Raw genomic sequence first — 16,722 nt, 5'->3', positions numbered from 1 at the left:
ATGCCACTATTCATCCACTCTCACATTCACACACTGGTGGAGGCAAGCTACAGTTGTAGCCACAGCTGCCCTGGGGCAGACTGACAGAAGCGAGGCTGCCATATCGCGCCATCGGCCCCTCTGGCCAACACCAGTAGGCAGTAGGTGAAGTGTCTTGCCCAAGGACACAACGACCAGGACAGAGAGCCCGGGGATCGAAACGGCGACCTTCCGGTTACAGATGCGCTTCCCAACCCCCTGAGCCACGGTATATTAGCTGTATAATACCAGTAAGCCAGCTCTAATAACAATTTGGTATGGCTTCGCGTTTGGTCCGCAGGCCAGAGTTTGACACCTATGAGTTAGAATCTCTAATTCTCAGTGTGCTTAATCTATGCAGTGTTGTTACATTGTTCAATGTGCTGAATATACATTTTATGTTAACAAGAACCTTTTAATATGAATAATAATAGCAACCGCTTGCATATTTTAGCACACAGGAAGTTACCATACTTTACATTTTGGCAAGAATAATGCTTTCCTGAAATGTTTGGATTGACATCCATGCTTCCAGTGAGTTGCTATGATCTTCACAGCTAAATATCAGAATGTAAAATTTAAAAAGAGTCTTTAAAAAGAGTTTAAACACCTTTAATATGTAGAAGTAAAGTGTTTTAAGGTCAAGTATGAATTGCATGTTCATAGGAACTTCACTTAAATGAATGGTCTAGCTGGGGTCGTACCTCAACAATGCCATGGCTGATAGTGCCGTATGGCTTCCTGCGCACGAGCAGCAGGCTTATTACCATCACCATGGCGATAGCCACAGCTACGACCAGCAGGCCCACCATGGCACCACGGTTGAATGTCTCCAAAGCATCAGGCTGCTGTGGAAAGACAGAAATATGTGCCAATAAACACAAGACACACATCAAGGCAAGAAATTGGTTTTCTGGCTTAAAGGAAATTATAATGCATATACTCTTACCAGTTCATCTCTAGCGATCTCATTAGGTCTGATCGCCTGCTTGAGCTCTGCAGAGGTGTTGATCTAAGAGCAGCAAGGGTAAGCAAAATTTTGGGTCACAGAAAACAGAACCTTTACACACACATAAGTCTATCAAAGATATGAAAAGCCTTTTAGACTGGCTACAATCTTACCTTTACCTCATATTCATAAGTAGGCCCTCTCTCAGATGTAGTGTAATCATATTCATCATCTGCAGACAAAAGTGCAGCAACATGTTTAGCTATGAGAAGTGTAACTCAAAACATACTACAATTCATACAAAAGAGGAAAATTCAGTATTAAAACAATAGGAAACCCTATCTTACCGTTCTTGCTGTTAGGCTGCAGCTCTATGGAGAAAATCAGGGGGGAAAAAAGCATCATTAACGAGAGCAACCTGGATGTCAAATTTTGCTTAAGTGCATATGATTAACAGGGACTGTGTACCAATGCGAGGGGGATAGGGCCTGTTCTGGAAGGCTCTCTCCTCTTCTTCTTCATCATCCTTCTCCTCCTCGCTGTCAGCAGGCAGAAGCTCCTCAGTCGTGCGGGTCTCAGAGAAGGAGGTGGTCATCAGCTCACTGATGTCACCTCGCTCTGCTCTGACCAGCTCCTCTGTGAATGAGACGCAAAGTCATCAACACAGATTTTAAAAGCATTAAAACAACAACAACAACAACAACACAGAACAGAAGCCATAGATGCGAAAATCTCTGTCAGGGCAGTATAACTTACGAATGTCACTGTGCAGTTCCTCAGCCAGTGTAGGATCCTTGTAAAGCAGGGCAAGACTCTGGTTCATTCTCTCCTCAATCACATGAAGGTGTGTGTACACCTGCAGGAAATACAAATTGATTCTGCTCATGCTTCTGACCAAAAGAGCTTAAAATGTGAGTTACAAAGGGGCGATATTAGCCTAAAATATTACATTTGTAATCCAAATTATTACTGATATCGTCCCTGTTTTTGTGTATTTTAGCAGGTTACTGTATAGCCTCCAAAATATTAATATGCTACTGGTATGCTTTAGTGTATTTTCTCTTTATTAGGATATGTTTCTGATCCCCTAGCACCCTACAGCAAAAATATGAGTCTTAGCTTTAACCAAATACACCCACTGTTAACAGTGTGCAATAACATAATTATTACCTGTTCATTTTTAAATGTTATTACTGAATTAAAATGAAAAGTGCTGCCAGATTGTAAATATTTTGGTGTCACATAAGACTGGCTTTGCTTTTAGTTGAATGAAAAGAGGATTTTTAGCTGCCTCACATCGTTGAGTTCTCTGTTTTCTGTGTGTTTCAGGGTCAGCAGACAAGAGACTCACGTGTGCAGAGCACAGGTGTGTGCTCACCTCATCCAAATACCTCACACGCTCTCACACACACACCTGGAATTTCATCTGCTCAGCCTTCTGGGGGTCAACCGCCACAATATGCTGGTAATGTCTCAATGTGTGTCTGCGGTCCTTCTGCTCTGCAGCCATGTAGCGCTTCAGCGCCTGCAGCACACGCTCTGGCTGGAAGACACAGTTCAGCAGCAGATAAGAGTGAGAAGTAAAATACCAGAAAATGAGACAAAGGCTCTTCTAATTTGCTGCCGGGTATAAATATAGACAGATCGACAAGATATCTGCAATTGTTTATCTCTGTCTTCTCTCCTCCTCTGTACTCCAGGGTAGTTTTACCTGAGGGGGATCAGACTGTACAGCTGTCAAATAGTTCTCCAGGGCCAGGCGGCGGTTGTTGTTGAGAATGGCCTCAACCCGGGCAAGATGAGTCTCCACAAGTCTCTGTCTCTCTCCAGCAACTTGCTCCTCCAGCGTCTGCAGCACAGACTGGAAATGCTGGTAGAGAAAAGACCATAATTATTCATTTTATCTGGGATACTGCAACTGTAAGTCAGTAAAGCGGGTTTGATAAATGCCTGCTTACCTCATTCAGGTCCTGTCTCTCTGACCTTGGCAGATTTTTTGACTGGTTGTCTGCCTCTGCCCATTCCTTCATGATCTGAGGGATTCAAACACACAGAATGTGTCCAGAGTGTGTGACGGAGACAGTCTTCTCATGAAACTCGGAGAACAAAAGACACCATCTTTTGTCACTTCAAAACTGATAGGACTTGTAGATACAGCTATCGTATTTGCTAACTAGGTTTTCTTTTTGGGGTTTAGGCATCAGTTCAACAACATGGTCTGACTGCATTTATAACAAAGAAAACACTGCAGTGGTGCTATGCAATACCACAAAGAAAACCCAAATAAAAAAAAAACAATCTTGAAGTTGTGTGACAGCTTTCTTGTCATCATGACCAAAGATGCCGGTCAAATATCCAAAGAATATCCGATTAAAGAAGAAAATAACTTCAGTTATTTTCTTCTTTAATCTTTGTTTTGTGAAGAAATGTAAGAAAACAACTTGAAAATCTTGTTGTCACAGGATCGTCAGAGTAACATCTTCTAATTTTGTCATTCACACATTTTGTCATTTCCACATCGCACGATAAAATCTTAAACCCAGCCCTAATGGACATTTTTTTGGAAGCTATTTAAGTAATGTCTTTCAGTATCAGCTCCCCTGTATGGAGGTTGAACATGGACAGGCCTACTGTACTGTCATTTTCAGAATAAGATTAGAAGACAAGAGCAACGGATGAGCAAATCTCTTTCCAGATTAATGAATCACCTGTCAAAAGTGTGACCTGCCAGCCAAGATGCCATTAGCCTGCTCTTAGCCCTGTGAAATTTACCTCATTGATGCGCTTCATTCTGCGTTCCTCCAGGTCTGTTTTGGCACGAAGGAAGTTGGCATGCTCAGTGTCGTCTACTGGCTTCTCAAAATAAACATCGACACCATCTGTGGGCCTAGCTGTAGTCACTAGATGGGAAAGACAGGAAACAGGTTGTTACTGTCACATAGGCTGCAAGAGCCAAAGCGAAATTATCTTGCAATTAAAAAGGACAGTACAGGTCACAGAGCAACACCATCAAGAAAGAAGCAATGTTTAAAAAACTTGGAGTAGATATGTTTGAGTTCAAGCTATTTCATAATTTGTTTGTGATAACATTTTTTTTAAAGCTTGGAGGCCCAGATTGAGTATTTGACCTCAGCTTGGTTGGACTGGAAGTTACACCACGTCTTTTAATGAAATTAATATATATTCAGTATATCTAACACAAGGTTAGGATTAATACTTCTAGTGGTAACAAGTAATACTAAGCCACTGGATTTAACTTCATTTTTTTCTCATGTTTTTTTATAGCTTCCTTTACTTGAAATGAGCAGAAAGTAAAAGAAAAAACTGTAAAAAAAAAAAAAAAGTGTAAATATACAGTCACAGAGTTTAAACAGTTTAATCCCTAACCACATAATTATGCTAGTTTGTTGTACCTGACAAGTTTTTTTCTTATTTAAAACCTATTTGTCAAATTTAATTAATTTGATTTAAATACAATAAAATAATAATTACAATTCATTTACATTTTTTAAAATTATATATTTTCTTTATGTGCTGTAATTTATTTCTTTTAATTTTTTAAATCTTGTATAAAACCTGCCTTTGCAGTTTACATTTTAACGTTTCCTGCAGTTGTTTACTCCCAGAGACCACAGTTTGTAGTACTCATAGTCCAGTATAAGATAAACATACTGATGGGGTGAAGGTTAAAAATATTTTGAGTAAAAATAAACCACTGACAACACCATAACATCACCCAACACAAATATGACTAAAAATGATCAACCAGTTTTGGTTTTTCATTGTTTACTGTGTTTCCCACACATAATGAGTACTATCAATATTTACTGCTCTGAAATTTAGAGTGAAGTGGTCAATTGCTCCATTTATTGCACGCCCCATAGTGAACCCTGCTGAGGTCTTGCTGTGCTATGCACCAGACTGATGTGACACACGCAGACACACACACACACACACGCAGACACACACACACACACACACACACACACACACTCATTTCATGAACTGAGCTGAGCTACAGAAAAGTAGAGCATGAAACCGACATGTGTGCATGTCTGTGGTGTAGATTTCCTACATCCAAGCATGAGGCGCACTGGTGAGTCCGTATGTGTCTGGAAATGGCAGAGAACCTAGTTGACATTTTTGGTAACAACAGTTACTAAACCATGAGCGGGGCATGATTTTTTTCTCTCTCTCTCAGCAATAGAAAGATGAACAGAAACAGTGAGGCAGACTTACAGCTGTCTCCCTTCATCAGAGGAGAAGAGGTGGTGGGTTTTTGGCTTTTCTCATAGTAGAAGGTGTCCAAGTAGTCCGATGTTTGGTAGGGACCCGAGTCGATAGGGTATTCATACTCTGTATCCTTCGTGGCCATTTCCTCTTCTTCCTCCTCTCCTTCTGCCTCATCCTCATCAACTTCTTCCTCCTCCTCTTCCTCCTGCTCCTCGTCCTCGTCTTCGTCTTCTACCACTTCATTATCTTCAAATTCCAAATCATCATCAAGATCTATTTCAGGAAAGGGGCTCGGAGTGGGTGCTATCACTTTGGTTCTGTGTGGAAAAATGGGTGACTATAAATATTTCACACAAACCACAGCCTCAACCTACAACATGTCTGCATGGTCAAGCTGAATCATCTTACACAGAGCTGAGTTTTCCACTCGTCTGGAATGCAAGTGTCTTAGGACCAGCAGGGACGTCTCTTTCTTCTGCCTCTCCTTTATCACCAGAACTTCCGCGCCCCGGGCAGCACACGTATTCAACACCCCGGTAATGGTCCCCGCATGGCAACAGCAACCCGTAGCTGTGGAGCTCCAGATTGTCTGAAGTGCACTCCTAACACAGTCAAATTTCGAGTGTATTCAGAAGCAAATACATAGTGTCACAGTGTTTCAACACAGTGTCAAAAATACGTCGTTCATGACAGAAATGAAGGAGTGTGGCACCTCTCTCTGCCAGAAAATCGTCTCTAGTGGGAGTTCTGACGAAGTATGACATCAAGAACAATACACCACAAAGACCACTAATAGCCAGCTAGCTCTGACTGTAATACAGTCAGAGCTAGCTGGCTGTATTAGTGTTTTTAATTGTGTGCCGGCTGAATGATTACAGAATGTGTCAGTCACATAAAGATTTCTCATCTTCTTTAAAATGATTGACCTCTCATGTCTTCATTGTGCAATTTTTAAATTGGTCTACAGTAGTCTGTTCCACACCTCCTTAGCAATGTTGTGCCAGTACACGAAACTCTCGCAGACATCCATCTGCTCCTTGTGGAGAAAACGGCATCGGTCGGGCACGAGCAAGGCCTCGCTTACGTACTCGCCCTCTGCAGCAGGAGAGAAAAAAAGGTATGTCAAGCAGTAGGACTATGATAATAGTTGAGATTCTTATTTGAATAGATTTATCAATACATATCAAACACGGACAGGCTATAGCAGACACTAAATGCAAGCGTGTACACAAAGTTTAGGGACTCCACCTAATAAAAAAAATGTTTTTTTAAAAACCCCCAAAACATAATGTATGTAAGTATGAGCAGTTACTCATACTTATGTACGCCATCACTATTGATGAGAGCATGGTTTTGGTCTACGATCAAGAGACGAAACAACAGTTTTCAGTTGAAAAGTCTCTAAGTTTCTAAGCCCAAAGGTGGTGCATTATGTCAAAAGCTCAAAAGCCCAATCAGGACCATCGTCTCACACCATTTTTTTTCATGGTGGGGTGTACAAATCTACAGAACAAGGAGTTGCGTGTGGTGGTCCAGAGGTGCAAGAGTAGATGACCACAAGGCTGTGATCAGCTATATTTAAATCAGGTATTTTCTTTTCTTTTGTATCAAGTCCGATGAACCTTATCATGATGCCTTGTGTGCGTGAACACCAGATGTGCGTTGCATAGATTACACAGATCAGAGGAAGGACAGTGAATTGGAAGTCTTAAATGAAGACCGGTGCACCAGTAACAACCGAAAGAGCATAAATGTATAATGAGCGACCACGTTAGACAGATAAAATGCAGTTACAGTAGCAAATCAAGAACACAGAAAAAATGTACTTTGCTTAAAATGAATGTAAAATATTTATTTCAGAGATCATAAATGCAGAATATTAACAGCCTTTCTTAATAAACCGAGCAGAAATGAACAGTTTACACAGTCTACACCCCTGTTTCCTTTTAATCTCTTACTGTTATCATTACTCTTCATTTAAGCTCATGCATGAGGAAAAACCCATATGAAAGGCACTGCTGTAGATATCAAACAAGCTATAGCAGGTTTCACAGTAAGATGCATGAACATGTAAGTTTTTAATTAATCCAGACTGACTTACTGTTCATTACATTTCATTTAGTCACTCATCCATCGTTAGCCTATTTGGCCACCTAGTGGCCAATAGCATGCTTAACCTGTTTATCTGCAAGTCTTTTCTGCCTCACAGTCCAGTTTTTAAGTGCTGCCTAACTACACTTCTAATAGTAATGCATTTACAAACGTGAAGTGATGGGAGACATGAAAATGCTGGTATTTGAACTATAAATTAAACATGCTGTGTTTATCTTGTTGTCTTGTGTATTAGTTACATATGTGTGGACACATTCACTTATTATTATTTTTTTTTACCCAGAATAAAACAAAACAAAACTAATCAGGATCACAGCCTTCACAGTTTAATTTAGACAATTAGCTTTTAAATTGCACATTAAAAGCTAATTAGAAAAAAAACCCAACACAACCAAACATGAAGCACAATCATCATAGGAATATGTGAAATATACTCTATTGTTTAAAAAATACATCAATTGGTTATTTTTGTTATTGTGTTAGAGTGATTTGTGTTGTTCTTACCCAGGCAGCGGTAGGGCAGGACTATGAACAGGTGTGTCTGGCAGTGCCCCCAACCTTTCTTACACCAGGCAGGGATGGTGACTGGTCTTTTGGACTCCTCTATATGGGATATTGAGAGCCCTGGGTACATCTGAGTGTATAGGTACATGCAGAGATAACGGAGACACAGAAACAAATAGGTAGATGGGCAAAACAGAGGGAATTAAGACAAAAGGAAGAGCAGATAGGGGTAAAATTGGTAAATTTGGGGCAGAGCAGAAGCAGCAGGATCAGGGAAGAAGAGGAGGGAGAGCAGTATCAGTGGGGAGAAGACTAACAAGGGAGAGCCATGCTATATATATACATATATATATATGTATATGTATATACATATATATTAGTCTAAAGCCACATTAGATATAATAATTTCAATGGCCATTCTTGTCTTTTAATATTTCTAATTTGACACTGGACTATTTCCATTTTCAATTTAGGCCAATGATTTGAAGCACAAGCACATAATGAGATTTAATAAGCGAAAGAAATATGGCTGTAGCCTGCAGTCTGAATACACACTAAAATGCTTTCCTCACAAATATCAAGGAAAACGAGGGCTTTGTGTAAAAGCCATTTCAAATGCATAATATGTCAGCTAATCGGATTACTGTCCATTCAAGCTCATGGCTGCTGCTGTCTGTAGCTGCTGCATCTGCTTTGGCCTCCAGATGGTGCCTGGCTGCCTTTTCTATCATAATGTCAGCCTAAGGAGTGTGTGGAGAGCATGTGTACCACTAATAACTTTACAGCAGATGCTAAAGAGTACGCATACAGTAGCAGGTAACAAGAGGACAGAAAGGTAGATGGTTGGCCAGGTGAAATATTGTAATATTCCAACAGACCGCCATCACTCCACTATATATTTGTGAATATATAGGTTTGATAGGACATGTGTTAGACAAATCAAATTAGAGAAAAAGAATGTGAAATTTTACTTGACTCCCTTTGTTTTATACAGTTTGTTTTTTATTTATTTATTCATTTTTGCTGAGATCATGAAATAGTATTCCTAAACCAGCAATTTCATAATGCTGCTGTTCTAGTCTGGTCTTCATCAGAGCTGTTTAGTTTCCATTCGCTGAATTTCAATCCCCCTGCAAAGTTTTGCTTCCTACCTCCTGACAGTAGGACTGGATTTGGCTGGGCTCTTTGAAGCAGCTCTGGCGGCCCTGAGGATCCGGTTCCCACTGGCCAGTCTGTGTGTTCATGTGCAGGAGCTGACGGCCACAGAACATGGCAATCTGCGGCTCGGCCACCTGGGGGACTGGCCTGTTCACCTCAGCCATGGCCAAAGCCTAGAAAGCAAAAGGGGAGGGGCGGGGGCAAGACAGATGAGGAGTTAATATAAACACAGAAGCTGAGAATATTCTGTCTGAAGCTGATCCATGGTGGAGAGACCACAGATAATTCCTAAATGCACTCTAGCACTCTCCGACATTATAGACCAAGAGTGTAAGCCTGAGTGCAAGACAGAGTGAGCGAGAGATCGAAAGAGAAAGGGGAAAATGTGGAGGAAGTGAGAAGAGACTAATGTAGAAGTCTGCACACCGCTCGCTTTACGAGAAAACCTAAAATTCAGAAAAGATAGAACCATAGAACCGTCACTCTTGAAATGCCCCAAAATAAATGAAGGAACAAATTAAATGCCCAACTGTGAGATGGTGGGCCAGTGCTCCCTGTCTGCTGACACCACTGACATCTGAGGAAACAAGGAAGGGCTGGTAGAAGAAGGTGGGGGGTCTGTTACAAAAAAAAAAAAAAAAAAACCCCATACAAGAGCACGTAAAAGACTGCTTCCCCTCTCTCTTCTCCTTCCCCTCATCTGTGGCCTTCTAGGATGTTGCTATTGATTGTGGGATATGTTGCCTCTGCCTGTGGGGAGGGCCCATGGGACCCCAGTAGAGGAACAAACAGCAGCTAGGGCTGGGAGTCAGGTGTTAATACAAGCTCATTGACCGATGCACCACTTCACTACATTAACACACAGGACAGACACAGAGAGAGTCCAGGGAGGAATAAAGAAGAGGAGGGTTTAGGGAGAGAGGAAAAGGGTCTAAAAATGAACAAACACAGACTTCTTTTTAAGAAAACATAAGTGAAGGGAGCCTTAAAGTAAAAGTGAAGAAATACAGTGTATGCTTCATGTTCAGCTGGATCCCTGAATCATGTCTGCTGGAGAAAACGACACATTTACAGAACATATTCAAAGACTCCTGCAGGCCATGTAAAGTAAAAGGATGCAGGTTTCTTAGTAACAATTGAACATTCACAGAGACAACATGCAATGTTATTTATTGTCTAACCACGAAACTCCACAAAAAAGGGATCCCACACCCCAGAGTCTGTATACAGCTCATATGCTTTCATCTGTGCTGACAGAGAGAGAGACAGGCCCACTGACGACAGACAAGATGAGCGACGCTGAGCCAATTAGAAGGAAGTTGCCCAAAGGGAAGAAATAGAGGAGAAAAAATATGGGAGAGTGACGCCTGATCAAAGGAAAGCCCTGCTTTGGCCAAATGGAGCTAAAGTGTTTGAAGTCCTAATTAAAATTCATACTGGGTAAAATAAATATATAAACCTCTCTGAGTAAATGTACAATAAATATAATAAGCCCTGAGCAGTCTGTGCATTATAATTAAGCTGGGCAGGGTTTGTGTTTCTGCATGTCTTAGCAGATTTCTAACAAATTACGCATCTACTTTTCATTACCGCTCCCCATTTCCCAGAGCAGTTTTTTTTTAAGATTTGTGAATGACTTTATAGACCTCTTTAGAAATTGATTTATGTTTATTCATTTACATTATATGAATATCTCTTAGAGAGATATGCCTGAGATGACACAATCAGCACAAGTATCTCTTTCTAAAATCTAAACTACTTCCAGGGTCATAGGCTGTTAACATAATGCTCATAAGTGGCAGTTGTGATTTAAAGTCTGTAATTTTCTATAGTCATTTCATAAAAGTACTTTCTCCCTGATTAGCTTTTTTTTTTTTCAATGCTGCAAAACTGACTCTCTGAAAGAATGACGTTCTAGCGTTTTTAGCTGTCAGCACTTGCTGACATATTCATTGGGATAATTTACCCATCAAACAAGTTTCGGGTACCTGCAAGTCACAACCAGTTAATAACGGTAGCGAAGATAAACAAATGGAAACAATGGCTGCTTAAAAGGCAGGGGTTCCAAATTTCGAAACGTCTTGATTTACACAACCCCAAAAGAGATGTGATGCTGTGGAAAACTGTCATTTAACGACTGTCTTAAACTGCACTGGAAACGGAGATGATTTTCTGGTGAAAGTCACTGCGTAACGCAAAGGATTGTGTCAAAACAAAAAACTCCAGAGCACAGTTTTTGTGCTGATATTAATGCAAGAGGTGGTTTGTTTAACTCTGCAGTTATTGAGCCAGCAGAGTATTGATGAGTTTGATGACCATATAGTGCATGTTGCTTGATGGCAACACAACAACACTAAACTAGTTGGCCTGCCGGAAGTCCAGAGCTGCTATCAACCAAAAGCTATGAAACAAATAATAAACTAAAGAAGGCCTTGAATTGTTTAGCATATTAAATTCAATGTCACACAAGAGAAAAGATATAACTCCTCTTAAAAGAAGAGATGATTGAACGCAGGAGCTTTTTGGAATTTAAAATATGTGCAAAATTTAAAAAGAAAGGCAACACGATTCCACACAGTTTAAACACATGAGAACTGGTACTATCTGCATCCAAATATGGGTTTAAACCATCAACTAACAGCAACAGGGCTCTGTGTTTACATCTGATGGTCAGCTAGGACTAAGCATGAAAGTCATGAGTGGTTTGTCTCTGGGTGATTTACTCCCACATGTCAAAGACTTTCTTGTTAGGGTAACTGATTATTCTAAATTTGCTGTAATTGTGGATGGGAATGGTCTGTCCCACCAATGTATGAGCCCTGCGATGGACTGACAGCCTCTCTGGAGTCTATCAAAGCTCTCCCCTGATAGCAGCTTGGATAGGCTCCAACCCCCTGCAATTCTAGCTGGATAGTTGGTTATGTGAACAGAATTATATTCAGTAGTATAACATGTTTAGGTTAAAACTCTTTTATTGCAGCTCAACATTATTAAATATTATACCTGCTTAAAAACCAACTGTTGCTTGTTACTGACAGAGCTGAATTGGATCGTTTAATTGGTTAAGTGTACTGTAAGATAAGCAGAGGGGAAGACTGCTGAAGTTGCTGAAACAATCTGTCTAGAGGAGCTGCTGAGCTAATGTCTAAATAGATATATCTCTTTGAGTCAGGGAAGGTCAGTGCCACAACGAAAAAGAAAGAAAGAAAAAAAAACTTCCGGATATTTGAGAAGATAACCTGGCAGCTCCCTCTGGTCCAGCTCTCTCATTCTGTCTGCTCTCCACTACTGCACTTGCAGAAAATCAATGCTCAGCGACTGCAACTGTATCGCCACGTTCCCCCAATCAATAGCAGTCCATCAGGAGCCTGAGGCCCTGACCTCGAGCCTCACAAGTCTGCACTTCCAATCTCTAGTCAGATGCAGGACTAGATTAGACATTCCCTTATAACCAATACAACTGTACGATCTACAGTGTGTACACTTCTGGTCTGCTGCTCCACAAAGAAGCAGAAGCCTTAATTGTTGAAAGCGACAAGTAGAAGCATTCTTCTTCTCCACATTCTTTTCACCACTATAATCATCAACAACATCACATAAACATCAATCAGCGGCTGAAATCACATAAGCTACGAGGCCCATTTTACCCTGCTGCGTGAATACCACGTAATGTCTTTGTTTCACTGTTTTTGTGCCATTGTATTATTACAGCAATAACAGGAACTGTCATCAACATGCATCACATCTATTTATTCTTTCCAAAATGGTAAAAATGCTTTTAAGAAGCATTAGTTGGGGGGCATAAATATATTTTATGGTATTCCACTTTTTTTTTTTTTTTAAAGAAATGGAAATGGAAAATCACTTAATTCAATACTTAACAATCTCAGAAATACATTTGCCGAGGCTGTCTATGAATCTGATCGTGGCAGCTCTTATGTGTCATACCCCAGTTCAACACAGTCTTTAACTGCAGTGAATATTGCTGCTGAGTGTCCATATTTGGAAAACATGGGACGTTCATTTGCTTTATTTATGTGCTCATAATGCAACTTTATTGCTATGGCAGAAACGAATCCTGACATATATACTACCATGCAGCCATACTTGAGCGCACATGTTGTTCACTTGTTCACGTAAATAGCATTCTGACTCGAGACTAGAATGGGCAGTTCATAGAGAAACTGACTGCTGAAAGCTGATGTGGCTTGCTTGAACCTGTTGAAGCTTGCAGCAGCCTGTAGTTTCACCTGCCGAGTGTCAGGCGTCGCTGTGTGGATGTGAGGAAGAGAGGACCCAAATGCAACACCCACGGGTTGGTTAAGGCTGGTGTTTATTGTGATGAACGGATGAACACAACATGAGAAGTATAGCTGATTGACCGGAAAGACTGGTTGAATTACTGAACTGGAACACACATGCGGGATCGACGATGACAAGACAATGAACTGGAGGAAACTAAGGATTTAAATACACAGGCTAATGACCGGTCAGTACACAGCTGAACATAATCTGACTAATAAGACATAGGAGGTAGAACTAGACATGATGCGCACAGACAGAAAGCTGGCGTGGTGAAACAGGAAACATAGACATGTGGAAAATAAACAAAACAAGAAGAAATTGAAAACACTGGGTCAAAGGCCCAGGAACCATGACACCAAGCATGTGAGATATGGAAGAAAGTTTATATTTGAGTGTGAGAACAGCTGCAGTGGCTGGCCATTTGATAGTGAAAGGTTTTCAATTTGTTTGGAACTTCATTGTGGGCCAAATTCAGTAAGCTGTAAAGTTTTAAAGGAAATTATTTTTATGCCATCAACATCCATCCATCAACCACATATTTATACTTGGCCTAATTATACTTAATATTTAAGAACAGAACTATGTTTCTAGTGTTTAATATGTAGTATTCTTACTATAGGGTCATCTGGTGGAAAAATTGAGTGAAATTCAGCAGCACTTGAAGCACTTTGAATTGATTTGACCTTACCAAAAAATGAAATTGGTAACTTAAGCAAGTGCAAAATCTGCCTTGTGAATTTCAGTTGCACAACACTTTCTTGACAGGTTCCGGGAAAAGATGCATGCTAACATTCATCCATTTTGTTAGCCACGTAATCCAGGGTCATGGGCATACCAACGCACACGCAACAGAGCTTCTGCTGAGAGCACTGTTCTCTAGATTAAAGAGGCTTTGATGATCACGTGACTCTTCTTCTGCTGACATGTTCGGGCTAAACGTTAAACATGTCCAGAACTCACACATACCCATTGTCAAAGTTGTGAGTAGAGTTCACCACTAAGCACTGCTGTGTTTCTGTAGAAGCTTACAGAGCTGGTAGACTTCAGCCATGTCTTAGTATTAAAAGGCATTATTTTTAAAAATTCAAATGAGCTTTAAAGAGTTTTTAACTGTAATTTAACTGAAGTAGGTAAGTAATGTTTTCAAATATTCAAACACTAAGTGTTTTCATCAAAATGCTGTACTCACTGGCTATATCACTTAAATAGACAATGTGAAGGATCAGGCTTTCATTCAGTTAAAAATAGCTTTTGCTACAATTAATTAATCACACTCTTGTGCTTTGATTAAGCATTTCCATCAATGTTTTATGCCTACAAATTATGGCTATAATTCCCAACATGCAGTACAAGATTTTTTAGTGCGTTCCTGGTATGTTATTCCCCTTTTAAAGCCAATTAGACTTCAGAGTGCTACCCCTGTTGTATTGTGACCATGAACACTCTGAACGCAGCGATCCAGCTGGCTTCCCAATAATGCATCACAATCTGTCAACAGTGACACTTCTCCAGTAACAGACAGGTTGCAGAGCCGCCCGCCATGTCTCGGGGAGAAAATGCCGTGGTGTACTGAAGCATCTCCGTACAGTACAGTCTGCAAGCATGCGGGGGAGAGTGAGGGGTTCACAAGTTGTCGAGGAAGTGCTGTTCAAACATCCTGAGCTCCACATATCATGTCCTTGTGCTGATGAGGCTGAACAGGCCTGACAGCTCCCCACTGCAGGGGATGCTGCATCATTAATAACAACCTGGTGATATAAAGCCAGGAAACGTCGATTGGCTTTCTGCCTTTTCCCCGTATTCTTTGCCTATGTTAGCTCTCTTGGTATTTTATTATTATTCCTCTGCTCTCCTTCTCCATATGCACTGCATACTGACTGTGCCACTTTGTAATCACGGGTGTACCTCCACAGCAAAAAAAAGCATCACAAGAAAAACTAAAAGCTCCCAGAGAGACGAGTGCACATCCACTTGGACCAGACGCAGTGGAAAATTTTGCTCGGATATAATAATGTGTGATTACACTTTAGCAGATGCCTTTCCAGTAGAGGAAATTATGTTATGAGCACAAAATAACAGATATGATCTGGTGTATGCTGAACATAAACATAAACTGAGTTGTCTGTCGGGGGTGAGTTTGGGCAGTGTATTTACATGTTCCACCAGCATCTCCCATCCTTCTCTAATTAAATTTTCAGCACCTGTTCCACCCTTATGTTGCAGGATGACTTCATCCTCTGTAATGATGCAATTCCCTGGCCTTTGCAGGCAAGCCAGAGCAGAAGAGACAGAGGGGAGAAGCCCACCCATCATTTATCACTTTCTACAAGCCGCTGTTAGACTGTAGTTTGAAGAACCAACCCAACTGGTCGTAGTAATTCGAATGCTGAAGAGCTGGGAAGAACTTTGCTTTGATATCAAAACTCACTTTTACATTTATTACTGCTTTCATGTCACCATGTTTTGTGTGACTGTAGTTTATTTATTCAATAACTCCTCTCAGTTATTAGAGGTACACAATGTGCATGTACATGTGTGGTTATCATGCGTTGTTGTGTATGTGTAAATCAACTCTCTCTGGGATATACTGAGAGTTTAGTTAACTACTGATAATTAACTACAGACATCAGAGCCCTGAGGAGCTCGTCCTTACTAATTCTCTTCTACTATGCTGCAATCTCTATTATAGTATCTTGTGACGACACCTTGATAATGACATCAGTGGGATATTGGTCAATCTATTTAAACGTCACAAATGACAAAATGTAAATAATAAAAAGAAACATGTATCACTTAATAAAGAAATGTAAGCGCTAAATATGTGCCATAAAAATGATTTAACAGGTAGTTAGTAAATGATTATGGACCTATATTAGCAGTTCTGGCATCATCTTAGCTTTTGTAAAAGTTCCAGGCAGCAAAACTTGCACAATACATATTTGCTGTCAATACAACTTTAAGTCATTGAAGATTTGATTATGTCAGGATACATAAAAGGTACCAAACTTTAGGCAAACTATGTGAAAAGCCTGATTAGCTAGGATCGCTCTTGATTAGTGTAACACCATCCAACAACCAATAACTCGTGTGGAGGACTCGCCCACACCCCGTGTGAATAAGCCTTACATGAGTAACCCATACATTTATGAAATACACACACACACACACACACACACACACACACACACACACACACACACACACGCACGCACAGGCCCTTGTCTTTGTGCTTTTCTGCAGCACAGATGGCTTAATAGTGGGTGTCTTCCTGCTTCTGAGCCCCTCCTTCACTCACTCTTTCTCCATTTTCCTTTTTTTCCCCCTCTCTTCCTCTGCCTCCTCTACAGGCTGATCCACCTCCCTCTTCCTGATGTCCCTTTTGTCTCCCCTCTCCCTCCCTAACAGCTTTCACACAATGCGTGACACTCCGCTGTTTGGCCTCC

General features: G+C 40.7%; 1 protein-coding gene across 2 annotated transcripts in view; it reads right to left on the bottom strand.

Moving 5' to 3' along the window:
* Positions 1-16,722, bottom strand: part of aplp1 (amyloid beta (A4) precursor-like protein 1) — a 33,322-nt gene that overhangs the window by 2,846 nt on the left and 13,754 nt on the right. The window contains exons 2-16 of one of the 2 annotated variants that reach the window (XM_085366630.1): positions 8,968-9,147; positions 7,817-7,946; positions 6,183-6,295; positions 5,609-5,802; positions 5,207-5,517; positions 3,740-3,867; positions 2,926-3,000; positions 2,679-2,837; positions 2,382-2,510; positions 1,724-1,823; positions 1,436-1,603; positions 1,315-1,338; positions 1,141-1,199; positions 968-1,030; positions 723-866 (exon numbers count right to left, since the gene is read on the bottom strand). In XM_085366630.1, the coding sequence (XP_085222756.1) occupies positions 723-866; positions 968-1,030; positions 1,141-1,199; positions 1,315-1,338; positions 1,436-1,603; positions 1,724-1,823; positions 2,382-2,510; positions 2,679-2,837; positions 2,926-3,000; positions 3,740-3,867; positions 5,207-5,517; positions 5,609-5,802; positions 6,183-6,295; positions 7,817-7,946; positions 8,968-9,147 (1,977 nt within the window). The remainder of the gene's footprint in view (positions 1-722; positions 867-967; positions 1,031-1,140; positions 1,200-1,314; positions 1,339-1,435; positions 1,604-1,723; positions 1,824-2,381; positions 2,511-2,678; positions 2,838-2,925; positions 3,001-3,739; positions 3,868-5,206; positions 5,518-5,608; positions 5,803-6,182; positions 6,296-7,816; positions 7,947-8,967; positions 9,148-16,722) is intronic. The other variant, XM_085366631.1, reaches the window with a different exon arrangement.

Source organism: Diplotaxodon limnothrissa, linkage group LG11 (genome assembly GCF_057381915.1).
Source record: "Diplotaxodon limnothrissa isolate DT_005_m linkage group LG11, D_limnothrissa_male_GT1.1, whole genome shotgun sequence".
In the NCBI taxonomy this organism is placed as follows: domain Eukaryota; kingdom Metazoa; phylum Chordata; class Actinopteri; order Cichliformes; family Cichlidae; genus Diplotaxodon; species Diplotaxodon limnothrissa.
This window is presented reverse-complemented; position numbering and strand designations above follow the sequence as displayed.